This window comes from Mesocricetus auratus, unplaced genomic scaffold (assembly GCF_017639785.1).
Source record: "Mesocricetus auratus isolate SY011 unplaced genomic scaffold, BCM_Maur_2.0 Super-Scaffold_100006, whole genome shotgun sequence".
Taxonomy (NCBI): Eukaryota; Metazoa; Chordata; class Mammalia; order Rodentia; family Cricetidae; genus Mesocricetus; species Mesocricetus auratus.
Window position 1 is genome coordinate 103188347 of NW_024429190.1, and position 26409 is coordinate 103214755.

At 45.9% G+C, this 26409-nt stretch overlaps 1 protein-coding gene across 1 annotated transcript in view; it reads right to left on the reverse strand.

Moving 5' to 3' along the window:
* The window catches only part of Cacna2d3 (calcium voltage-gated channel auxiliary subunit alpha2delta 3), an 812900-nt gene that overhangs the window by 454430 nt on the left and 332061 nt on the right, over positions 1-26409 (reverse strand). The window contains 1 exon segment of the mRNA XM_040747790.1: positions 17292-17454. Within this exon segment, the coding sequence (XP_040603724.1) occupies positions 17292-17454 (163 nt within the window).

Genomic DNA, 26409 nt, shown 5'->3' on the forward strand with positions numbered 1-26409 from the left:
TGAAGTCTGAGGTCCAGAGTGATAGCTGTTAAGTATTACATCCCCGGCTGCTGGGTTCCTGCTGCAGATGCAATAGGCCAAATGAAACTGAATTAATAAATCCAGATTTAATAAACAGGGCAATGCAAAGCAGAGAGAGAAAACTGACACGTGGTGCTCAAGAATTTGGGGCAAAGAACAGGGGGCGCACATGGAAGATATATGGGGCGGTTCTTAAATAGCTGGTGGGGGCGGTCTTGGGCATCCCTGGGGGAGGAGCTGCCATTGGTGGGGCTTTCTGGGAATGGGAATGGGAACAGGATAGAGTTTGAGTAGAGAGAGAGACGGGGAGTGGGATTGAGGTGGAGCTTCCATCAGAACAGTGGAATCAGAGCCAGCTGGAGTTACAGGAGGCTGTGGGCTTCCCAGGAAGGGTGCTAAGACCCAACATGGGTTCTCTGCGAGACCAACACAAACTCTTAGCCGCTGAGCCTCCGGTCCTGTGCTGAGTGATTTGGTGAATACGTTACCTGCACTAGAATAATGTGTAAGGAATGCATGACATGCAACCACAAACACTCAGGTGTGGATAGCTTTCAGCAAAGAACTCAAGAAATCATCAGAAGGTCCCCCAAGGACTTGAAAGTTCTCACTTTCCATCCAGTAACCTTTGAGCCCCTTTTATTTTGAGACCCGGTGGCCACTTCATCTGTTCTCCAGATGAGAATGGATTCAGGGCTGACACTGACAAATTGACCAGCAGAGACCCTGGTCATATGGGACATTACTCAGCATCCTGACAGGTGACCTGTCCACCATGTGGCTTCTGCTTTTAGCTTGGCAGTGGGCTGATGGGAAACCTGGCTCAGGCCACATCAGTAGTTCGGGATACAGCCTGTCATTGTATATTTTTCCCAATAGACATTCAGTGGTTCAAAATAATGATCCTATTTTTGTTTTATAATTTGGAGGTACCAATATTCTTTTTGGACACTAACAGACATTATTGGAAATGAAAACGAAGGATACAATAGCTTAGAAGCCCACAGAAAATAAAAGAAGTGGCAGGGCAGAGAGAAGAAATAGAGAAGTCATATTTTAGCCATAAATTCCCACAAGGCCAAAAGGTTAAAGATGAATATTGTTATAATGAAAAGCCCGTTTCTATAGAATGAAATTTTCAGGACAGGAGAAGCAAGATACAACAAAGAACTGATGGGATCCCCCAGGAGAATGTATCTTTTATGAGGCACAGTTTCAAAGTAAGATGTTCGGAGGCAACAGTGTATCAGAGGCACCTGCAGGAAGGAAGCACGGGGTGCAGGGCTCTCCCTGTGAAGGATCTGACTCAGCTTCTAAGACTGAACTCAAAGGAAGCCTCGCATTGCTAGGCCAGACAAGGGACACCATGTATCTCAGAATGAGAGGGGCCAGCACAGATTCCATGCCTCTCCTTACCTGTTACTACATAAGAGAGGCTGGTGAAAAACTCGCGCTAGAATACATGCAGGAGTCAGCTCTTGGGGCTGCAGAAAGGACTCCATGGGTAAAGCACTTCACGAACAAGTGAGAGGACCTGAGTTCAAGTCCCTGGAACCCACCAGATCTAGGCATGATAGCACACATCTGTAATCCTTGTGTGCCTATGGCAAATGAGAGGTGGGGACAGGAGGACCCCCAGAAGCTGGTGAGACTGACATAAGCAGCAACAAGCATCAAAAAAGAGACCTGGCCTCAAACCAACACCCAGTGTTGTTTTCTGACATCCACAGAAGCACTATGGCACGCACATGTGCACGCGTGCGCGCACACACACACACACACACACACACACATAACGATATTCAATGTTATATATGGAAAACAATATATTTATTTACCAGAGAGAGAGAGAGAGAGTCGCACAGACCAGGAGTTAGAAGCGTGGCTGGCTTCCAGGAGAAAAGGGAGGTTCCTTCTTCTTTCACTTCCTTTTATATCTACCTGTGTCAGTTTACATGTCTCCGCCCTCATGGGTGAATAGCTTTGTGGGGTTCACTCCTACACACACACACACACACACACACACACACACACTAACTGTTGTCCAAGGAATGAACTCCAGTCCCCTAAAGGTCTGTGTAGAAGGGTATGAGAAGCATCGTCAACAAATCATCCTCCCTCTGGCAAGTTATTTCAATTTTCAGAGAGCTGCAGTCTGCCTCTCTGCCTGTATTTTTAATGCAGACACATAAGACATGACAAATACTCTTGTGTTCTCTGTCACACTTCTTGGCTGATACTGCACTGGCCAAGGCTTAAGCCATTCAGTGCTGGCCAAGAACTGGACTTCTCATCAACCAAGGTAACTGTCACTACCCCTTTGAAATCCAATCTTGGTCTCCATCCATTGCCACCAGGACATTTGACTTTGATTTCTAACACTTGTGCTAATGTGAGCCACATCCCTCTAGAGACACTATCTCGGAAACAATTCTTGCTAATCTAGCCAGCCATGATACAGAAATGTGTGCCACAGGCCTGGAGACAGAAGATAAGACTTTCCTTGGCACAAACTAAAGGTGTGCTGCTGGCCTCCTACAACCAAGTTACTCACTAGGAAAAGGAGCTGCTTAAACTGGAAATCCTGGGTTGTCTAAGGGGGTAGGCTCCTATGCCAGAGCTGAATTTATGTGGATTGAGCTAAGTCTACAGGAACATGAAGCCACGTTTCTTTGTTATGACAGAGAAGGACAAGGCAGAGGGCTGAGCCCATGGTGAGGCTCCAGATCCCTTGATCCGGAGTCCCTTATGGAAGGAGACACATGCTTACCCACTACAGAGGACACTTTTGCTCAGCTACATTCAACTGTAGCTGAAGGAAGACTACTGTATGATATCTAAACAACTGTCAAGGTTTACAGTGGGCTTGGTGGTGCTGACCAACTGCCATTATCAAAGGCCGTATCTTGACATGCTAACCCCTGGGTGTGGAAAGGGCCAGGGTTGATACAGGACACGGAGGAAGTTCCTTGATGCTGTGGCTGTCCAGCAACCCTACACTTTGTTTCCATATGTGAATCACCATCTCAGCCACACTGATAATGCCTAACTGAGGCCAGCCCTTGCTGCAGTAACTGCTCGACACTGAGAGTTTGCCATGGTAACACCCAAACCCAAGAAAATATTAAGTGTCAACAAGGAACTGCCTAAGACCCAGGTGAGTCCCAATGACATGTGGAGGTCTTCAGTTCACACTCAGCTATGAACAATAAGTATACCTGCCTCAAATCCTCCTTGGAAGAAAGAACATGCATTGTTGGCTCAGGTTGTCATAATTCTACAGAAATGTGTTTTCTCCTTGTTCTAGAGACACAAAGTCCAGGTTCTGGCAGGGCTGGTTTCTGACTCTGAAAACCTGGGTCTGTGTTTAAGTGGTCTTTCCTTCACTACCTTGCCCTCATTTTATAGAAGTCACCCATATTGGATTAGAGCTCCATTCTAAAGGGCCTCATTTGAACTGAATTACCCTTTTGAAGATCTTACCTCTGCCTATGGTTATATTCTGAAGGTTCTGAGATGCAACATATGAATTCTTGGGATGGTCCTATCTTAATCCACAATAGAGAAACAAATTAGCAAATAATTGATTAAACCATCCCTTTGTTACCTCCCGATATGACATGATGTCACTCCCAATGAGTAAATGGTAGGAGTTATCCCAAGGCAGACGGGCAAGAGAAAACTCACAAGGTGAGAAGAGGGACGTGAAGATAGCCCTGGTAAACGAAGTAAGCCAGGTTCAGAGACAAATGTCGAATGCTGTCTCTCCTATGCAACAGTCTATATTTTTAAAAATACACGTGACAGGAAAGCAGGAGGACACATTGCAGGGAATGATGGGGCTTAAGGAAAAGGGGAGTTAGGAACAATAGAGAATAAAAAGGGTGGGAAATCCAAACCACAATGTTATCTCTTATATGAAGAATTTATATTTAACTATTTCCATCCACATAAAGGAAAGCATGAGGGAGACTACCTGGGGCAGGGGAGGGGAGGGGCTAGCAGGAGAAAAGGGTGAGAGGGGGGAAAGGAATGGGCCGTAGTTTGGGGGAATGTGAGCAAAATAAAATGGCGTATATATGGGAATGCATCACAATAAAACCCATTATTTTGTATGTCAACTAAAGCAATTACGTTTTGTATGTGTGTGTGTGTGTGTATTTTTGTTTGTTTGTTTGCTTGCTTTTGTGAAAAGGATGGTAACCCTTTCTTGATATCCAAGGGAACAGAGCAAGAACAACAGCTTGTAGATGTTCTGTGCAGCCTGGTTTGTAACAAGACAAACTGCCACCACTTCTTCCACAGGAACATGGAGAAGGTGGGTCTAGCCTTTCCCCGGGCTCCCACTCCAGTGGAGGGAGCCTCCACTGCTTTACAGATGCTGGCCCATCACAGGGACCCCTAGGAGTCATAAGTTTGAAGCTTCAAATAACTCTCCTCATGAGCTCTTTGATCTGCCAGTTCCCCAGTGGAGAACATGAAAGTGTGCCCTGGAAACTCTCTGAAGGTTAGATACGGCTGAAGGCCCTTAGAGCTAGCTCGTGAACTTGACTAAAGCTGACACAAGAGAAGAAGAAATGCCCTGAGAGATCAGCTGTTTTCATGCACCAATGGAAAAGGCCAGATGTGAGTGAGGACTTAGTTGCAGTCTGGATTTCACCTTGGTAGAAGAGACTATGTAGAATTATTCTACAGTGCTTTATCTCTAAAGATGTGGATTAATCCGCTGCCGGAGGTTAAAATAACAGCACGTAGCATCTTTGTGCACATGGAGACGCACAGAAAGACGATCTCTGAATGAGCAGCAGTAAAATAGAGCTGTCGAGGCAGAACCTCTCAGGACTTGCCTTATAGTCATGAAATGGGGGTGGGGGAGAGGAACAAGATTGGAGATGTACAAAAATGAACTTTGCCTTCAGAATGAAGAGGAAAGACAATGGCCCTTTAGTTATTGGAAAACCGGAATGTCTACATTGTGTGGCAAGAGATAGCAGGAGAACTTTGTAAGACCACTAAGTGTTCTATGTTAGCAACCTAAGGCATGGGCATTGAAACGTCACCTTGAAGACAGAGTGACCCTGAACGCAGACTATATCTGAGACTGGGAACCCTGCTCTCAAGACCTACCTGTGATGCTGCCAGGAAGTACCCAGCCTACACGGGAGCTCTGACACAGACTCCCCTGTAACACATGTCCCTGGCGCAGCACTAGGTTCCAGCATGGTGTCCGAGACGGTGAGTAAGATAAAAGGACTGCCCTGTGTACATCATTGGTCACAGAAGTCAAGGGTCTCCATCAGGACCTCTCTTACTTCCAAAAGTCCATGAAAGCCTAGGGGCTGCATTTCAAAGAGTCTCCCAGTAAGCCTACTGGCTCAGTATGAAGGGATACACAGACAAGACTGCACAGCTGCTTCTCCAGTATAGAAAGCCATACTTCAGATCTGTCTGGGTTTCCAGTCTGACCCCGAAATTCTTGAGTTCATTTATATTCAAAATATAAAATGTTCTTCACGGTTGAGGAGAGGTGCCCCCCTGGTTCTGACACTCATCAGCAGACCTTCCACAGAATCCTTCTAGAGAGAAACTTCTTCTCTCCCAGGCCAGCATCATCTGTATTAAAGGACTATTGCTGCCACAATATATACATACATACAATATCCGGCTAAAACAGCTTAGGAAATATTTATACACGTTGGCTTTGGAGTTCCATGCAAGGAATAAATCCTACTATGTGCATTGCCCAGACTCAGTAAATTTTTTGGAACCTGGGTACAAGAAGCTTCCCCGCACTGTAACTGCTGTAACTTGGTACAAGAAGCCTCCCGCACTGTAACTGCTGCTTTCCATCTGCCAGTAAAACCAGCAAAAATGTCCAATGTCATCAAGTTCTGATGGCTCTAGATTTCACTAGAGCGGCAAGGGTCCTTCAAGATTCTAAATGGCTGACCTTTGAAAAACACGCCCTTAGGTGATACGGTTGAAGCAAACTACCTCTGCAGTGGTAGTCCCTGTTCGGCCACTCACTTTTAAAGTTCCATCCTTTGAAATGACTTTTTTCTAAAGATAAGTTTCATTATCATTCCTGGAGGCTCCTAATGACTGAGGTCTTACCTTCTCAGTACCTTCTGTGCTTTCCCGGCCAAGTCGGTAGATCCTCTTTGCTTATGCTAATTGCTCACCTGTAGTTGCAACTTTGTCTCCAGGCATTTTGCCTTCAGATACTTTACAACAATAAACTCACTTGTTTTCCTTTCTTCACCAACTATATATCTTTCACATTTTTTTTCCGGTTGGTCGGTCCCACTTACACTTAGGATAAATCAGACTAAAGCCAGTAAACAGTAACCATGCTACAGCCTAAATGTTGCACTGCCTTGAAATTTCCTTTGCTAAACAAATCAGTCATTTTTTTTAGACTCCTTCAAGTTTTCAGGACATGGAAAGGACATAGCCAAATACTTTTCCAGAATGTAACATGAATGACTTCTACCTCTATTCCCAACACACTCTTCCTTCCCCTCTAAAACATATATATATATATATATATATATATATATATATATGTGTGTGTGTGTGTGTGTGTGTGTGTGTGTGTGTGTGTGTGTGTGTGTTTCTATTAGTATTCTGGTTACACAAAATCCTACCGGAATGGCTTATAGTGTCCTAGGGCTTTCCTAGCTCATACTGCCAAACTCTTCCACACCCCTCCTGCAAGCCAGTTCAAAGGCCTCTGAACCTCACGGTCAGGCTTATCACAGTAATGCTGACCCCACTTCTCAGGATGTGTTTTCTGTAGTAGTTATTTTATTTTATTTTTATTTTTGCTGTGACAAAATACCTGGATGATGCTACTGGAGAGAGAGAACTGGGCTACTGTGTAAGAGAGTACAGTTCATCCTTGCAGGAAAGACATGGTAGACACAGAGGCAAGGAGGGTGCAGATAGGGTTCTTTACATCTTGATGTATCAGGAAACAGAGATTCTGTGCCCGAAATCTAGTCAACCTACAACCTTCTATCCCTAGCCCCTGAGCTCTGTAACAGGTCACTAGCATCCACATCCCAGTGTGTTCAAACACATAAGCCTGTGCAGGACATTTCATATCCAAACTATAAGCACATTACAGTGCACTCTCTGGCTGTGCCAAGTGCCTTTTTTTTTGCATTGTAAATCATTCCTTCTTCCCTCCCTCATCTCCTGTGTATTTGGATGTGGAGGTTTGCAGGATTAAATGTGGATCTGTCTCATCTCCAGCAAGTACAAATAGCTGGTACTTATTGGTACTCTGATAAATAGAATTTGTTTTACATTTTTAGAACACTCTCTGCTGTAACATGATTTGATGAAGGGAGGAGACTGGAAGTGTTTATGTAAAGTAAGAGTACTTTTCATTTTGCATGGATTTTTCACATGCTGGGAAGAAAATAGCACAATTTGACAAAAATGGAGACTTGAAATTTCTGCACATGTGAAGTGTGCATGTAAACACCCAGGATGCAGCTTGCTAAACACACAGGCAGACCCTTGGGGTGGTAGAAATGGTGGCAGGCAGGGCACAGGACGGAGAAGCTTTGTGACTGGGGGGTTCTGGAGTCACCATGCTGGGCTCATATGACTTGTCTACTTTACTGAGTGATTCATAGGCACTCCATAACCTCAATTTTCTCATCTGGTGACCAAGACTAATATAGTTCCTATATTGCTGAGTTATGTGTAGGATGACATTGTACTAAATCATGTGCCTGGCACACAATAAACACCACGTGTTATCTAAAGGAAGAAAATTGATGGCGTCCATGTCTACAAGGACATTCTTGCTGGTAAGCACTGCATTTTAAAGGACAGAGGGTTCCATTAGCTTGGATTTGTGAAAAACAGAAGAATGTGAGAAAAGACTCTCTTCATGTCTCTCCCAAGGCTGGTGACACACAACAGCTGGAATCCCCAGGTCCCTGTGGGAGCCCCGAGTCCCAGACAAGAGGAAAGCGATCATTACTACGTCAAGCCACACACCATACTATCGACAACGACACTAATGAAAACCACGTCGACTTCCACACAAAGAGCTTCTCTAAGTCCGAGGAAAATGAGTGAGCTTAGGGCACCTGTGCAGATGGTGACAGGGACACCTAAGGAAGGGGTAGTTCAACCCTTAGGACCTGCATCTCTGATCTCACACCACACTCTGTTCACCGAGTATCAGGAATGACAACTGACGTGGTAAGTTTGTGAGACACGGGAGAAAAACGAATGCCTCTTGGCTCAGAGTCACAGACATCCCCAGGCATGAGCCATACCACCGGGGACTCCACTGTCACCCTTCTTAGAATGACACTCACAATCACGACTGTCTCAAAGTTTTTACCACAAAGCACCACAGGGCCCAATGCCTAACACACACACACACACACACACACACACACACACACACACACACACACACTGTTCCATCGAATCCTCACAACCACTCCCAGTGCCAGGTGCTACCAGAGTGTCTATTGCATACATAAGCAAGAGTCAGGACTTAGCCCTTCTGTGAGAGCGGTGCACCGAGTCATAGGGAAGGAATAGATTGCATACATAAGCAAGAGTCAGGACTTAGCCCTTCTGTGAGAGCGGTGCACCGAGTCATAGGGAAGGAATATCACTCATGCTTCACAGGCCATGAACAAGGGCTAAGCACCCCGGATATTGCTACCAAGAAAGCCTGGGGCATTCCATAGGACTTCCTGACTGTCTCCATGTTTCTTGTTAAATTTCATTGGCCAACCTGTGTTTCCTTAGCAAAGTGGTTCCTCGTTCACAGGCACAGGAGTGGAGTGGGTAACAGGTTGAACTGGACCAGGGAGAACATTCTTAACCTGCCTTCCCACCTGTCACCCCAGCTGCAGCGCCCACCGCAGCCATTCCCAGGGTGTTAAACGCCCCCCCCCTTCCGTTTCTTCTGCCACTCAAAGCAGTCCACATGACAAGTGCCCGAGCAAGGTTATTATCTCGGAATAACTTCACATTTTAAGTCATTTTCTTAAGAGGTAAAATAAACCAATTACACACTTGGACTCTGGACAGTTACTGTCATGGTTCAGGAATGTCAGAATCAGGCCAGGGGACTGGAAGGAAACACTGTCAATCATCGCCGTGGGGCCAAGACTCTTTCTGCCCCAACCTTCGTCTTAAGAGTTTCTCTAGCCTAGGTCTGGTTTCCATCCAACAGCAAGGCTCCATTTGATTTCCATACCTTTAAAAGTGGGAGATCAAAAAGATGAATTAAACAACCTAGAGAACAGTGGCATGTGAGGCATACACTTACAGACCAGTAGCTTCCGAAACATGAAGAAAAGTAAAACTTACACACACAGACAGACAGCACAAAGGACAAACAAACAGGCAAAGGGGCCAGAGGACTGTGCACAGTGGGACTCAGTTTAATCCAGTGATTTCTGTGGATGTCTGGGTCCTCTGGCACATCCCCAACGAGATAAAGGGACAGCTCTGTACCCCAAAGTTCAAGGAGCTATACTCATGCAAAAAGAAGCCAGATATAACGTGATGAACAGAAAAAGAGAGAGAGGGGTCAGAACTCCTAGGGGACATATATGAGGGGCCAGAGAAAAGCTCTGGGGAGAAGGCTAGGGCCATAGACAAAGAAGTAAAGGAGACTGGGCTCTTAGGAAAGGATGGCTCTGTCCGGATGATCGGGGGAAGGGGAAAGCAACCCAGACAGATGTGGACCCAAAATAAAGACCTCAGGAAGATCCCAGTCCTGGAATCTAGCACGACCAGGACAAAGATGGGCGAGGTAGCCTGTTAAAAATGGCAGTTATCGCTGGGCGGTGGTGGCGCACGCCTTTAATCCCAGCACTCGGGAGGCAGAGGCAGGCGGATCTCTATGAGTTCGAGGCCGGGCTGGACCAACAGCCTCCAAAACAATACAGAGAAACCCTGTCTCGTAAAAACAAACAAACAAACAAAAAGGCAGTTCTCTGGATTCCCATTTGCTGCCGTACTTTGGCTTTCCAACAGTGGTGCTGGGAAGGAACTTCTGTGCTAGGAGGCAAGCATCCTCTTCAGGTTTGGACAGGGCAACGTGGGCGAGCATGTGCCATCTGCAGCTGTCTGTAGTCTAGAGTCTAAGAGAACCACACCTACTGACTAGCATCCATGGTCCTGGAATGTACTCTGCATGCTATCTGAGGAGAAAGGTCGTCATCCTTATCAACCCATAACGAACCCTTTGACCCACAACAGCAACCTGCCTGCAAACATATACGGGTGTAATAGGTGTGCAGACGTTATGGGAGTAACCAACCATTTTTTATTAGATTTCAGGTCCACTCCGTGAGATGGAACCCAATACCTGACACTGCTAAAGTGACCAAGCCTTACGTCTAGGGGAAAACCTAATACTAAAATACTAATACTAATTGACTCCTAATGACAGACTGTTACAAGGATAGACCAGTGAAGACTCCACCCACATTAGACTCCTTCTTGCAGTAGATGGGAATGAACCCAGAGACCCACAATAGGAAAATATGCAGAGATGGTGAGACTTTGGGACTCTCAGTCCTAACTGGGACGTCTTCGTCACCCTGTCCTCCACTCCCGACACTCTCCCACAGGGAAAGGGAGGTGTAAAGTCTGTAAGAGCCAGAGGAGACAGATGACACCAAAGAAACAGTGTCTTCCAGATACAACAGAACCAGCGCACATATGAGAACACAGAGACTGTGGGCGCACACCAGGCACAGGCTCAAGGTAGACAGCACTGAGAGGAGGGAGTGAACACCCGGCCCCACCCCTAGCCGAGAAGTTATCTGCAATTGATTGCCACTGGCAAAGGGAAAATTAGTTTTCCCACTGGAGTATCATTGGATATGTAAACCACACTCTAGGGCAGACCCCGTGCCCAGGAGTAGTTAGCTAACACAAAATGTACTCAACAGTATTTTTGTGAACTTTTTGTTTCTTTTTGCTATTTTGGCCTTTTTTATTTTATTGTCTTACTGGGTTTTGTCTGTTTTGATTTTTGTTTTTGTTTCTTGGCTTTGCTCTGTTGTAAAAGAGAAGAGAGAGAAAGCATAAAGTTGGTCAGGAGGAAAGTGGAGAGGATCTGGGGGAGGGGAGATGTGTTCAAAGTATGTTGCATAAGAGTGTTAATTAAATAAAGTTACCATTCTGCAATGGCAGAGAAAGGGAATCACAAACGAACAAAACACAAGGAGTCTTTATGCCAGGCACTATGCTTGATGTTATAATCCCACTTCCTTCAATGCTACAAATGACCTGCAGCCTTATAGACCAGGAAACGGAGGCTCAGAGGGTGAAAGACTTTCCCCAGTCCCGAGCAACCCTGCCGGTCAAGTCCCACCACTATCCAAAGCTTCCTTGGTGGCTTTGGAAACAACCCTACAGCATCACAGGGCAGTGGCTGGAGTGGAAGCAGCCCAGGGATGTAGGGATGGTGTCACAGAAGACTTGGGTAAGGACACAAACTCATTCTCCACCTGCAGCAATGGTAGCTAGAGTGATGCCACCAAGGTTTGCCTCCTTGGACTCAATGCTAGACAGAGGAGATGGAAAGATTTCATCCTGACTGTAGCTTATAGCCTAAGGAATTGTTGTCACTGAGATGCTGGGAGGGGTCATGCTCATGTACTGACCACACGCATGGACAGTAAGAAGCAGTAGGGACCGCGCACCTCTAAGGGAGGTTACATGACATACATGCATCCATCCATCCTTCTTTCTACCTATGTATAATCTCTAAGCCAAATACCAGCCTGCAGTGTTGAGAGGCATAAAAGGCACCGTGATGCCCTTCTTCCATTAATAGCACTTGTGGAAAAAATGCAAATGTGTGTGTGTGTACACATGCTGGCCTTTGTGTGCACGCACAGAAATTGGGAAGTGTAGAGGAGTTGTCCGCTGGACTTGAATCCTTCCGCTCACACTAGAGGTTTGGCCAGAGGTAGTTCCAGGGGGCCTTGGTGAGGACCCTGGTAATCAAGCAGCTACCAGGCTGGGGGGGGGAGGACAGGTGTCTTGATTGTTTTTCTCTGGAGCTGAGGCCTTGCTTTGGTCTGAGTTCTCTAATCTTGACCCTGAATTCTATTCCATAGCCCTCACTTCCACACTCTAGAGGAGCCAGCAGACAGGCAGGAAGGCAGGAGCCGAGCCTCCACCGGATTCGGTTCAGAATCCCAAGAAGAAAACAAACCATTAGAGTTGGAATTCATTTCTACCCTTACCAGGTCAGCCCTGGTGCTCGCTAACCCCCTTCCCCCCATGTTGCCCCCACCCACATATGCAAAAAGAAGAGCAAGAAACTTTAAACGGCTTTTTTAAAGGGCTTGTGAAGGCTTCTTGCACATCAAATGGCTCTTCGTAAACAACATTTTAATGATTTCTGTGTAAACAAATCAGAAACATATGGATTAAATTTTCTTCAGCATATACACATGTAATTAAGAGGGAAAGTGCTTGGCAAAATGCATTTTGCATTTTATCTTGAAAAATAGGTTGAGACATCTGACAGATGCAAAGCCAGAGGGGGCCTGACTGCCCTACAGCACATACTCGTCTTCTTAGCCGGAGACTAGAGTCTGCCTCGTTAGACCTTGTCTCTGTCTCTGAGCTGTCTTGGAAGAACCTGTTGCACTGCAGCAGACAAACCAGTCCCTCAGCCTCTGCAACACTGGGGATGGGTTTTCCGGAAGCTACTATCATTTCACAGGGCCTCCAAGTGCAGCATAGCCCGAGGGCCCACGCTTGGTCTGACTGGTACTTCCTCTGGGAAGCCTAGAACATAAACGGATATCCTAAACATCATCCTGCAATTCATACCTTCCTATCACCTCTGCTGGGGCAGTGTGTACTCCCCCCCCATCCCTGCCCCAGCAAAGCAATGAGAGGAAGAAGCAAACCCGGGTACTTCCTCAGCAGAACTTCTGTTCTTCCATGCAGGATTAAAACGCAATCGAGTTTTCAATTTTCCCTTCACTCGTTTGCTCCCTGCAGCAAGCGTTTGTTGTCTGTGTACCACACGCAGGGTATCATATTGGGGTTCCTTCCCTCACGGGTTCATCATTCTAGATAGCACTACTTGCACTCTGGGACTCCAGGCCCTGGGCTTCCCACCATCGCCCTCTAGGCCTGAGCCACGCACGTTCCTCTCCCCTGGATGTTCTCCAAGCAAGATCCAGATTGCCCCTCCTTCTTAGTCTTTTAGGGTGAAAATATTCCAAGGTACACTACACAACACTTCCTGATCAAGTTGTCAACTCTAGCCGCCTAGCCTCATAGCTTCCATGAGCTTCTGATGGCTTCCCCACCCCCACCCCGCCCACCGTGTCCTGACTAGACTTCTGAGACTCCACAGAGCATTTCTTGGACTCTACCAGAAGCTGTCAGAGCCCAACCTCCCATGCTCAGTATCCCAGTATCACTAACCAGAAACCCCCTCAACCCCAGAGTTCAGCTCCTCAGTACCTCCCAAGGGACCTACTTTCTGACGCCCCTCACCCTGTGACGAGGTATTAACTATGAATTTTAAGGGACACATCCATTGAAGCCACAGCATTCATACTGTTGTGGCCACCACGTGCCAGGCATCCTTACCTACTCCTAATTTCTAGCAAAGCCTCCTCCAGCGTGTAACTCATGATGCACTCCAAGTCATGGAGGAAGAGATGAGATGCACACGTGTGTGTCATCACAGATTTGATGGTGGTGTAAGCCACAGGGACGCAAGATTCTCAGCAGGCAGATTCTGGATCTGGCCCTGGCTCCCAGCAGCCCCCGTTCTAAGCAAACTTATTCCAAGCCTTCCTTCTTTTGTCGGAGGTTTGTAAAGCACCCGGTGTCTTTATAGTTTCTCTTTCATTCGAATTAGCCAGAGCATGTTCTCTGCTGCTTGCAAAAACCATGGAGCGTCATCTCAGTGCTGGCTGACTAGGCGAGCAGACATCAGCAAATAACCCGCAGGGAGCCTAAGACAAAGGGACACCAGGGCTGGCGCTGCAGGCCAAGGGCAGAGAGAAGGCACAGAAGCAGCACATGCCCAGGACACAAAGGCATGTACACCGCCAAGGTCTGGAGGAGCTAAGGAGGCTGCATCGGGGCTGTTATCTTATTTTAAGTTTTTTTCAAAAAGGATGGGCGTTGAAGAAGCAGAGATGGGGAAGGCAAGGGTAACAGGAATTAATGCTGAGCGATGAAACGAGGAGGAAGTCACTTGGAAAGAATGGAGGGGCTGTCTATCAACTGGGGGGACAGAGGAGAGAACTGGAAACAGTGGCGTCGGCTTGGAGAACAAGGCATTTTCTTTCACACATACACATGGGTCATACGCATATGTATACACACCACCCGCACATAACGCCTAAGATGTACAGGTGTGTATATGTCTACACATGGCATGGGTACACAAATCTTACATGCTTTTGCCTTCTTAGAGTGCACCCTACTGGTGACCCCTGGGGCATCATGGACTCCAAGATACCTATGAATGTAGCCCAACACAAAGCCAGAAGCTCAGTGAAACACCATGAAGTTAACTTGTGACTGATTTTAGAGCTCCACTGTGGACTTCTTGGGTGTGAGCTTTGTAAATTGCATCGGGTTGCAATGTCAAAGGTTGGACATGCCTAAAAGACACTCAGCAAAAGGGTGCTGGTTTTCCCAATCCTCTGCCTGACCACCAGAGCTTCACAAAAGTTCCAGCCCTGCACTTCACTTCTGGGAGACACAGCTCTAGAGACACAGACGTTCCTGTCTCTCGGGGTCAGACTCACAGCCCCTCGAGATCGGCTAGGAATGGTTAGTAAAGACTCCACCGTATCCAAAGCCAAAGACTACTCAAAGGCTTGTCTATAGAGCCCAGAAAAACCGGCTCTCTTGAGTCCCTGTGGGATTTGCCTATCTGTCACCATGTATTAAAGCCGCAGTATCTTCTATAGCTAAGAAAATGGCAACCATAGCGTGGCAACCACAGAGGGAAGCCCTGGCCTGGTTGCTACGGAGGCAGAAAGTGGGGGGGGTTGCTTTTAGAGTTATCCACCACTTTCTCCTACAGCTGGAAATTCCTCTCCACAATGAAGCACACAGCAGCAACTCAGAAGCATCAAACACTGTTCACGGGGTCCAAACTGCTGGGGGAGAAGACCCGTGCCCTGGATTCCTTTGCTGAAGGCTAGGTTTCCACCCCAGGCACATGAGAGCCAGGGACCAAGCCCAGAGCATGTGTTTTGTGTACATGTCATCAGTAACTAGATCTGAGCGGGAGGCCTTCTAAACATGAAAAGAGACTTTGGGAGGCTGGTTTGAGTTAGAATAGAGTTAAGAATTTTCTTAAAGCCCCCCCATGGGCAGTTACTCCTTGCCTGGCTGAGACAAGATATAGCCCCTGGCTGACCCTGGTTCACTTCCCACAGCCTGGCAGGGTGACAGTTGAACCTGGGTAGGAGGTGACAGGCAGATCCCACAAGGACTGCCAAGGATGACTTAAATCTAATTATTCATCTCCTATAGCCCAAATCCTCAGACCGTTAGGGTTCTGCCTAGCAATCTTCATGAGGAGATTTTAAAGCTTGTGTGACCAATGACAATGTGAGTCCCCTACACATTACTGCCACTGAAAGGTACAATTATCCCTTTAAATCCCAGGATGCAATTAAATCTCTATCATGGTGCTAATGGTTCAACCAACCTTGAAGTCACTGTCATGTTTTAAAAGACCATTCTGGGTTGTTTCATGTCTGAAATTACTCTATAAAATCATGTTCATTTTTCATCTTCTGTTCAGAGCATATTTAACTCCAGTAAAAGCTTTTTCTGCCAGCAACACCGCAAAAAGAGGCAGTTTTATTTAACTCTTCATCAGCTACTACCGCTATCCTGGAGGGCTGACCCCTCTGTTGGGCAATGCCGGATGACAAGCCAAGGCTCCATTTGGTCCCGAAGAAACCCAGAAATGGCCCAGTCCCAAGTTCCCCGAAGGCAGTCTAGATTGATGGCACCTTTCAAAAGAGGATTGAGGAAGAATAGCTACTTATTCCCTATCCATATGAGCAAGGGAAGGCCTGTTCCCTGGACTTCGCTGTGCTCTGGCTTGCAGAGATATGCCTATAATGGTGACACCCAGTTTTCGGCTACCTCATTACCAGTCTACTCCATACCAGGCTGCAAATTCTTTGAAGATGGTGGCTATGTTTGGTTCACCATGGAATCCCTAATACCTTTCAGGATAGTTAATGAAATGGGGGCTGCCTCCCCATACTCTGAAGGGTAAGTAATAGGCAAACCAAGAAAGGGAGCCATTAAGTGTCCAGCCACAAGACACAGGCACAAGAAAAAAAAATCCTTGAGATACAGAATTGGAAGCTTGTGGTTGGTCAAGCCCCTTAACTGGTGATTCAGAGCAACTCAGCAGCTCAGCTAAATATGCTTTGGATCTCTCCAAATTGACAGCTCAATGCATAGAGCTACATAAACACCATTCTATACCCTCTGACTATGTATCCCAAGGTTGGCCTTAGAAGAGGAAATATTCCGGCTTCTCCCTCCAAAAGGCTAGAGTTACAAGAGTGTGCCACCATAGCCAGTTTGTACATGATTATTATTTACACACACACATCACAGAAGGGAGGAACTGTAACCTCAAGAGGTGCATCTAAGATCACAACCATAAACCTGTGTAACAGGGAGATTAGCCATTGGATACCAGGGCCCAGTCCTTGGCCACCGAATTTCCAACTCAAACGGGCAGACAGGAATGCTGGGAAAATAACTTCAGTGTCCATGTGAAGCATGGATTTGGAGGAGTCAAACCTGGACACGTGGAACCTTGCTATGTCCACACTCCTCTATGCTGGAAGGGAAGAGGACAGCACATGGCTTGTCCTACAGCTGCCACACGGAAGCTCCTCCTTTCTTAAATACCACCAAGGAAGGAAAGCAGAGAAAAGGAGGGATAAACTGGGTTAGTGAGCATGCTTAATCTGGCAAGGTGATTTTTGCAGATACATCTGTTAACACACCCGTGCTTACAGCTTGCTCAGTAGCTAGCCAGTTGTAACAGATACTGCAAAGCCAGCAGAGCTAAAGTAAGTGATATCTGCTGACATCTGCACTGCACACTGACATGGAGAACAGAGCCTCCAGGCAGACAGGTTCATGCTGACCCCACCTGAAGGATACTAGGCATAGATGACGTGTTGATATGCTCAGTGTGTGCTCCTGATGGGAGCATTAGCAAGGAATCTTACCTTTGTTGTACATGTTCGTTGGCACTTGGACATCACTCAGACTGACGTTCACAGGCAAGTTATTAAAGTGGTCGTTGGGGGCTAAGATGAATTCTTTTCCCAGTTCCAAAAAGTTCCCATCTTTGTCCCTTTCATTGATCAGCACAGCATTGAAGTATTCATACTGAAAGAGAAAGCCAGAAGGTGTTAGAAGTCGGTGGCTCAGAGGTAAGGGCTGGGACCTCCAGGCAGACCTGGGCACACATACGTGCTGTCTCCTGCTTTTGTGATGCCCGTTTGCTCAGAGAATGGGTCTCTAAACCGTTGCCTCATTTGCATTGGCACCATAGCATTTAAAGAATATTCACCAATTGTAGAGTGTTGTCTTCCTGCCAGCCTGGTTCCAGAGCCGCATCAGTCCCAAATAACCACACAGGAGGCTATATTAATTATGATGCTGTTGGCCATTTGCTTGGTTTCTTACTGGCTATCTCTGACTTAAGTATTTAACCCATAATTGCTGATCTAAGTATTTCTCTTACCAGAGAAAAGGGTCTGGACCTCTTACTTCTATGGCGGCTACAAGATGTCTGCCTGGGTTTCTCTTTCCCAGAATCCTCCTCAACTCCTAGTCCCACCTATCTTGCTTCCCTGTTGGCCAACAGTGCTTTATTGACATATACACAGGACTTCCCTATCAACCAATGTTATTCAATATTCTTGAAATATTACCTTTATCTGAATACAGAGAAAATTGTCCTAAAACATTTTATTCTTTGAAAGCTGAAGATAAAACACATCCTAAAGTAGCTTACACACTTAGTTTGAATGCGATTGAAAAAAAAATCAGTGAATAAGGAAGTGTATACTATGTGAGATTACCACACTGTGGAATAATGTAGATAATAAAATTGGAGGTTTGTAGCAGAAGGGGAGGGATGCATCTTTATACAGAATGCTCATGGAAGGCTTCATCACGGTGACGACAACTGTACAAAGGGGCATAATGCGGGGAGACAGTCAACTGAGAAAAGATCTAGAGGGGGTGTCTCCATCAGAGAGGGCAGCAAAGCAAAGGACTCTCAGATGCAAGGTCCTTTTACAAAAGCCTTTGTCGTCACCATCTCACATCCAAAGAATCCTGACCTTATTATGGAAGTTATTCTAACGTCTTTGCAGGCTAACACATTTTGTTCTTAATACATCCTGTTGGAAACTGCAATGCTAAGAAGTAGTTCTGGAATCCCAATGCTAGGGACCTACCTACCCCCAAAACTCATGCCGTTACCAACTTCACAATATTGCAAGACACCCGGTGGTTATGTTTGGTTAGGATTCACAGCTCAGATTTTTAAAAGAATTGTAACCATGAGGGGATAAACGGAAAAAATGTTTATGGATAGCATGTAAAAACAGGGCAGGGGGGTGTGTACAAAATCAGCGTGATGGCTAACCTACAGAGAATCAATACAAAATGCTAAAACTAAGACACAGAGACGGAAACACAAAAGCCTTTGACAGACAATGAGACCGATACAGCCGAAGAGAAAGTCAGTAGGCTTGAAGGCATTTCAATGGAAATGCCTCCATCTGAAAACCAAAGGGGAAAATTGAGCCAAAGTATTCCAGAACTACAGGACAATTAAAACATGGGGTGCATGTGGCAGAAGGAAAAAACATGTACATAGAAAGAGTTGAAAAAACGCGATGCTTAAAGGCTGAGAGTTTGCCCAGGTTAATGGCAAACCACAGATCCTGGACCCACAGATTTAGGAATCTCAGAGAACACCAAGCACAATGAACATGAAAGTCTATTGACACCACATGTTCAAATTGCAGAAAATCAAGAATAATTCTCAAAAGAAACCAGACAGGGGAAGTGCTTTATGGATATAGAACTGTACTGGCTAACCTTGGCTGTCAACTTGGCTCTACCTGAAAACAACTAAAACCCAAGTAACTGGGCATAAGTGTGAGAATTTTCTTCACTGGGTCATTGAGGTGGGAAGGCCCACCCTGGATTTAGCTCACACTACCGAGTAACAGCCCTCATAAAAGGATGTGGCAGACAGAAGCTTTCACGTTTTGCCTGCTTGCCCTCACGTTTGCTGGCAAGTTCATCTGTTCTGCTGCTATCAGAGCCTGCCTTGGGATTCCAGCATACACCGAAGGCCGGCTGAGACACCCAGCCTTGTGAACTGAGCAACGTCATATTCTTGGCCTTTTCACCAGGAGACAGCCATTGTTGGAACAGCCAAACCACAGCCTGTAAGTTACTACACCAAATCCCCTCAATATATAAGATGGCTTCTGCCAGTTACAGTTCTCAGGAGCGGTGGTTCTCAATGTGTGGGTCATGACCCCTGCTGACAAACTTCTGTGTCCAGAAATATTTATTTTGCAGCTCTTAACAGTAGCAGAATTGCAGTTACGATGCAGTAACAAAACTAGCTCTACGGTTTGTGGTCACAACAGCATGAGGAACTGTGTGAGTGGGCTGAGAGCCACTGCAATGCTAACTAATACAAGAGGCAAGAACCATCGCACTTCTCTCCATAAACCATGAGAGCAAGAGGCAAGCGTAGTTGGCTGCTTGAAGCATTCAAAGACAATCAAAGCCACCCAGGTGGAACCCTGTATTCAAAAGCCCCTGTCCTTCGCACGTGAGCAAGAAATGAGGACCTGGTCGCATGGAAGTGGAGAGGGTGTGTCTTTGGGAGACCTGCCCTGCAAAGTATCCAAAGCTCTTCATGGAAAGTAAAGTGTGTAGGCCAGATATCACATAAAGACTGCAAGGAGGAGGTGTGTAACCTTTTCTTTATCCGTATCTGATCCAACACGCAAAAGCTTGTTCAAAATAAAGACAGCAACAAGTTATTGGATGGCAACCGTTTGTGGGTGAGGGGAAGGAATTGCTTCCGCCGTAAGAGACTGAGGGTGGCGCAGGGAATGGAGAATGCTCTGTGCTCTGGTTTGAAGGCAATTGCGACAAGGTTCAGTTACGGTCAGCGTGGTGGTGACGGTGACGGACAAGCATATTGTGGGGGTCCTTCCCCATCGGTGAGATTTGGTACCCAGAGAGAAGGGTAGATAGGGAAGTCCATCCCATTTGCTGTTCTGCCTCTAAGCACATGAGAATAGTGTTTCTCTCTGACAGAGGATACAGCATCAACCAGCTTGGAAGAAGGAAGCAGACTTCACCCAACACCAAATATACTGGCACTTTTCATTTGGCCTTCTAACCTCTAAAACATGAGGAAAATACCTTTCTGTCTCAATTAATCATCCAGTCTCAGGCATTCTTTTGTAACAGTGCAAACGCACTGAGCTACTCATTTATAAGGTAATTACACTGCTAATGCAACACTACAAGGTATTTTTAAAAAGGCCTCAAAGTTCATATTGAACATTTTCATGTATGTATGGGTGGCATTAACTGGATAACAGGTGAAAAAAGAAAATAAGAAGTTAAGGAGAAGTGGCGTTGGGTGGGGGGGTATGGGTGGATATGATCAAAATACATTATATGAAATTATCAAGAAATAAAAAATACTGTATTTTTTAAAACTGAAGTTTAACAGCTAAAATTGAAAGTTGTGAAATTATACTATAAACCCTAGAGAAACTACTAGAATAATTTAAAAACGAAATATGATGTAAGCTAAGAGAGAAAACTAAGTCATATAAGAAATTCAGTTAAAAGTAGAGATGGTAGAAAAAGCAAAACATGAAAATAGGAGTAAGCGCAATAGAAAAAATGCAGCTATAAACATGTGAGGGCCCACTACCCACCTGGAAAAAAAGAGATTATCATAGTGGACTAAAGCGGGACCCAACTAGATTTCCTAGCAAATCTGCTTTAAATGTAAACACACAGGTGTTTCTGGAGGTAGTGGGAGAGAGAAACATGCCATGGGAATATCCCCGAGAAGAAACTGCCGTTGCTGTATTAACTTCGGACAAAGACTTGAGAGAAAGAAAACTGATCAGAGAAAGGGATACCACAGGGCCACAACCTAAATCGTAAAGAAAGAAACACTGGGAAGAGATGTCACAGGCGTGTACCCAACTAACAACAGACTGTTAAAACACACACAGCCAAGACCGACGGAACTGATAAACAGACAAACCGGATACACACAGCAGCACGCTTGCCAGTTACCGTTGAGCTTCACAGGCACAAACACACTAACAATATAGATGAAGTGGGCAACAGCACAAATTGACTTGAATTGGCATTTGTATTTTTAAAAAATGTCATCCGGTAAGGAATGGAATATATTTGCTTGCCTCACATATGAGGGTGTCTGCTCCAGATGTGCAGCAGGGTAGACTCCATTTGGGGCCATGATACGTGGTTTCCAATCTTAAAGGAACATGGGCCACACAAGGCATATTCATAGTGGATTAAAGTAAAAATAAAACAGACAGCAGGTAGACTCCTAGACATTTGGGGATTTAAATAAATGCTTCTAAATGACACACAGACCAAAGAAAAGGTCTTTGGAGAAAATTTTAAACCATAAAAAAAAAGATAATACAAGTGATCAAAACACATGCAACGGTTAATTGGTGGCGTCGGGGGAGGGGGTGGGGGGGGTGACACAGCACAAGCCCTAGACACAACAGGCTAATAAGCTTCTATTCCAGGAAAACAGAGAGACATGAGCACAGTAAATCTAATGTAAGGGGGATCAAAACAAGACAGCATTTCTTTGAATTTGTAGAACAGAGAGCAGTGGGAAAGAAAACGGGAAATGAATGGAGGAAGTCAACGAAAGCAGAAGCCCGTTCTTTGAGGAGATTTATCACAGTGAAACGACACCAAACACAGTTGTCATCGAGAAGACTGGACATGAGACAGGATCCAGGGGACACTAGGCGCAAGGTACCCAGGGTTCTGACCCAAAGTGGCATTACTGGGTGCACTTAGCTTTCCCAGCTAAGGAGATGCAAGAACACCTCCGAAACCCCTAAAACTGTGTCCCGGGGAATGTTAATGGAGACCCAGGGCCAGGACTTACATTGGGGGTTGGTCCTGTAACAATTTTACCTAGCAACTTAACCTGGTTGATAGTCATACAACCTAACGAGTGGAGTATTCTAGCCAATGGGATCTGTCTGAACCATGATTATTGCCAATTGGACTTCCCCCAAACACGGTGCATCATAGCAAAGACAACGGGTAGAAAGATAACATTGAAAGTCTTCCGTTGCTGTATATGGTAAGTGTAACAATGTTCGTCATGTTCTGTCACGCTGACAAAGCCTCCCCGGAGGAAAACAACCTAAGAGTGCTTGGTCCATGGGCTCAGAGGCGTCAGCTCGTGCCCCACCATTTTGTGACATGAGAGCTTGACGGAAACCGATTGCTCCTCTCCTGGCTGCGGACAGACAGGAAAAGACCAGTGACAACAGATGTTCTTTAAGGGCTTCAGTGACTTACTTCCTCCAACTGATATCCACATCCTGTTTTTCCCCTCCCCGAATGTCACCAAACTGTGCACCAGCCATTGCGTCCATTGTACTCGGTCATCACGACCTCGTCATTTCTCAATGGCTGGAGCCTTGTAGGAGGCCATTTCCTATCTAAACTAGAACACATACTAAATGCCTGGACCTCGGTGCAAATCTGTGCTTTCTGTTAGGCATTAATTTCTCGGATACAGAAACGCCGACCAAAGAATAACTTGAGGGACTTTACAGAAATTGAAAATTTATAATAACTAAATTCATCACGATCAAATAAGCAGGGAAGCCGCGGCTAAGGAAAACCAGTCACACACAGAAGGCCTGCCAGTGACTGGCACCAACCGTGCATACTGAACTCATGTGACTCACTTAAAATTCCAGTCACAATACGGGTGCATATTACAAAAGAAGGTGTATAAGCAGCCAATGTGCGGAATAAAACATATTCAGCATCATCAGCCATCAGGGAAGTGAGAAGCAAAACCTTGATCACATACCATTTCACACCTAAGGGATAGCTAAAATAAAATAAATAAATAAAAATAAAAAAAACCTCTGACATTAAATGTTGCCTCTGATACACAGTAACCAGAAATCGTATATAGTTCCTTGTGAAAATATAAAATGCCATGAATATTTTGTAAAAATATTTTGTGCTTTCTCTCAAAGTAAAACATATACCGCCCTATGACCCAGTGGTCCCTGCCTTAGGGAAATGAGAACGTACACCCACAGGAAAATACTTATGTGAATGTTCACAAAAGCCCCTTTCATAACAGCCCCAAAACAGAAATAACCAAAATACTCCAAGCGGTGAAGGGATAAATGAGTCTTTGATATCTTCACGCAGTGGGTTACCGTTTGAGAGAAAATTACAGATACACTGAAAACAGGGATCAAGTTCAGGTGCATTGTGGGGACATTTTTGAGATTCCATTTATTGGGCGTTCTAGAGAGGGCAAGGCTACTGTCCAACTGTGAGTTGGGGGGGGAGTATTGCAGTTTATATAGTGTGGGCCACACAGACGCATTCATTGGATTGAATACCAAAAAACAAAAGACCAACTGTATTTTACTAAATAGGAATGGAGACTTCAAAACACAGTCAAAATCTTTTAGTTATTTTTAAAATTACAATTCATGGACTTCATTTGCATATATCTTACATGTATATTATGTTGTATGAGCGCAGTCACATGTGCAGGCACACAGGGTGTGGGTGCACATGCTTGAACATTTAGTGGAGGTCCAGGTGGACATCTGGTATCTTCCTTAATCCTTGTCTGCTTATTTACTAAAGCTACTTCTCCCGTGGCTTTCATCAGTCTGGCTAGCTGGGCTGCCCCAGGGACCCCCCTTCATCCTCTTCTCAGGCCCAGGAGTGCTGGGAATATGGGTATGCATCACACCTCCCTGGCTTTAACATGCGTGCCAGGGACCTGAATTCTGGAAAGCATTTTATCCAATGAGCCACCTCCCCTAATTCCCCAATTCAGGGATCTTATAGAATCAGAATTTAAAGGAACAATTCTTCACCCTCTCTGTTTTTTTTTTTAAGCACCATTTACTTGATAAGTACCACAATCAGAAGTAGCCATACTCTTCTGAAACAGAAAATCCTTCATCACCAGGATCACGGGCTTCTTATGAGGACTCTGCTTTCTAGACATCTCCCCAAGGGCTTCACAGACTGCCACAGCTTCTCAAGCTCAAGCTTTCACCTCCTACTCCCATTGGGACTGATAGCCCCACTCACACAAACAAAGCCATGATGGCCTGCTCCCCAAATGACAATGAATCCCGTTCACATAGCCCCTCCCACCCGTTTTAGAACCCCTCCTTCTTTCTAGTCCCCCTACCCATTTACACGTCTTTTTGGTCTTGCTTCATGGCCCACTAAATTTAATTTCTTATTACATTTATCTGTGTATGTGTACATGTGCCATAGGTATATATGTGGAGGTCAGGACAGCTTGGAAGAATCGGTTCTCTCCTCCTAGCAAGGTGGTTTTCAACCTGTGGAGTATGATTCATCATGATTCATAACAGCAGCGAAATCACAATTATGAAGTAGCCACAAAAAATACTTTTGACGGCTGGGGTCGCCACAATATGAGGAACCTTATTTAAAGGGTGGCAGGGTTAAGAAGGTCGTGCACCACCGTTTGTGGGTATCAGGGATTCAGCTCAAATCATCACCACTGGTGGTAGATGCATTTACCCATGAGGCCATTTCTCTGGACCCCTCATTGCATTTAACCAGGGCCACTCGTGGCAAGGTGTCTCAGAGCCTTCAACGCGCTCTGAGAATGAACAATGCGTACATTAAGTGGGGCTGGGGTTGGGTGGGATGTCACGTGGAATATTCTACAGATGTGTCTGACGTATGGCGCTCTCCATGCAAGCATCACAGAGTTCACTGTGCACTGGCGTGTGTGCTTGTACGAAGTTGTCTCTTCATCGGTGCACAAATCCTCACGGGAACAGTCCCACACTGTAAGAGTTGTGTCGTCCCTGATGACATGGTGACTGATGGACTAGGTGGCAGTTTCAGCATCATCCACTTGGGTGGCAGGGCCTCTCCTCCTGGTTGCGCAGATGTTGCTCTGCGGTCGGCTTTGGGCGTCCCAGTGATGTCAGGGAAGCTTCAGAAGGGCCCGTGTCAACTGAAGATGGGGAGACAGGGCGGCTAAGCTTGCATCACTCCGTGGCGTTCACTGCTATGGTGGACCCTGACGCGGGTACCAGAGAAGAGGGAGGAGATGACTGAAAAAGTGACCGGGACTGCTACTCTGCACTGTCGCCATCAGGAGAAGACACTGAGGCTCTGTTATCCATCCCACTGGCCTACAGAGGTCCTCTTCTGTGCTGCTGTGGCTACTTTTGGTTCTGACGAGGTGTTGTCCAGGTCCAGCTAGAGGTACTGTAGGTCTGATTGGAGGAGCATGGGAGGCTCTGTGTGCCCTTCCCTAGTGGGAAGGCGGTGGCCAACTGAAGCATCTGAGACAGGAAACTCAGTCCTCCTCTGAAGCACTGCCCGACCCTTTCCTGCCACCCACAGCTTTGAAACCCATCACTCCCTAGTTTAGGGACTAGCAACGCAGAGAGTAAATAGTTTAGGTTTTGCAGACCAGACAGTCTACGTTGCAACATACAATTTGGCTATTTTAGTGAAGGCAGCCAAGGGCAAGGCATAAACAAAGGGATGTGACCAGGTTCCAATAAAACTTTATTTACACAAGCAAGCAGCCTGCAAGCCCTCATTTTCCTATGTCCTGCCCAGATTCTTTCTTTGTCCTTTCTGTGTGACAAGAACCCACTCTCCATGAGCAAGATGTCCCAAGGCAGCACATCTCCACACTGGTAGAACCTCAGTGCAATTAAATTGTGTCCCTGGACAGGGCCCAAGCACTGGGATTCCCTCAGCCCTCCCAAGAGAGCCAGTATGCAGCACGGGCTGAGCCCTGGTGCTCCGGGGGTGGCTGCTGCTGCTTCCAGCTGGATAGGTTGCAAAACTGAAGAAACTCAAGACTCTGCTCAAGGGTCTGCCTTGCGGGTGGCAAGCATGTACTGTACAGTTTTCCTTGGTGATTCTATTCTGCCTGGAAAATCTTTTGGTTGCTTCCTATGTGTGCTTACCACAGACTCTATCTCTCCCAACCTCCCA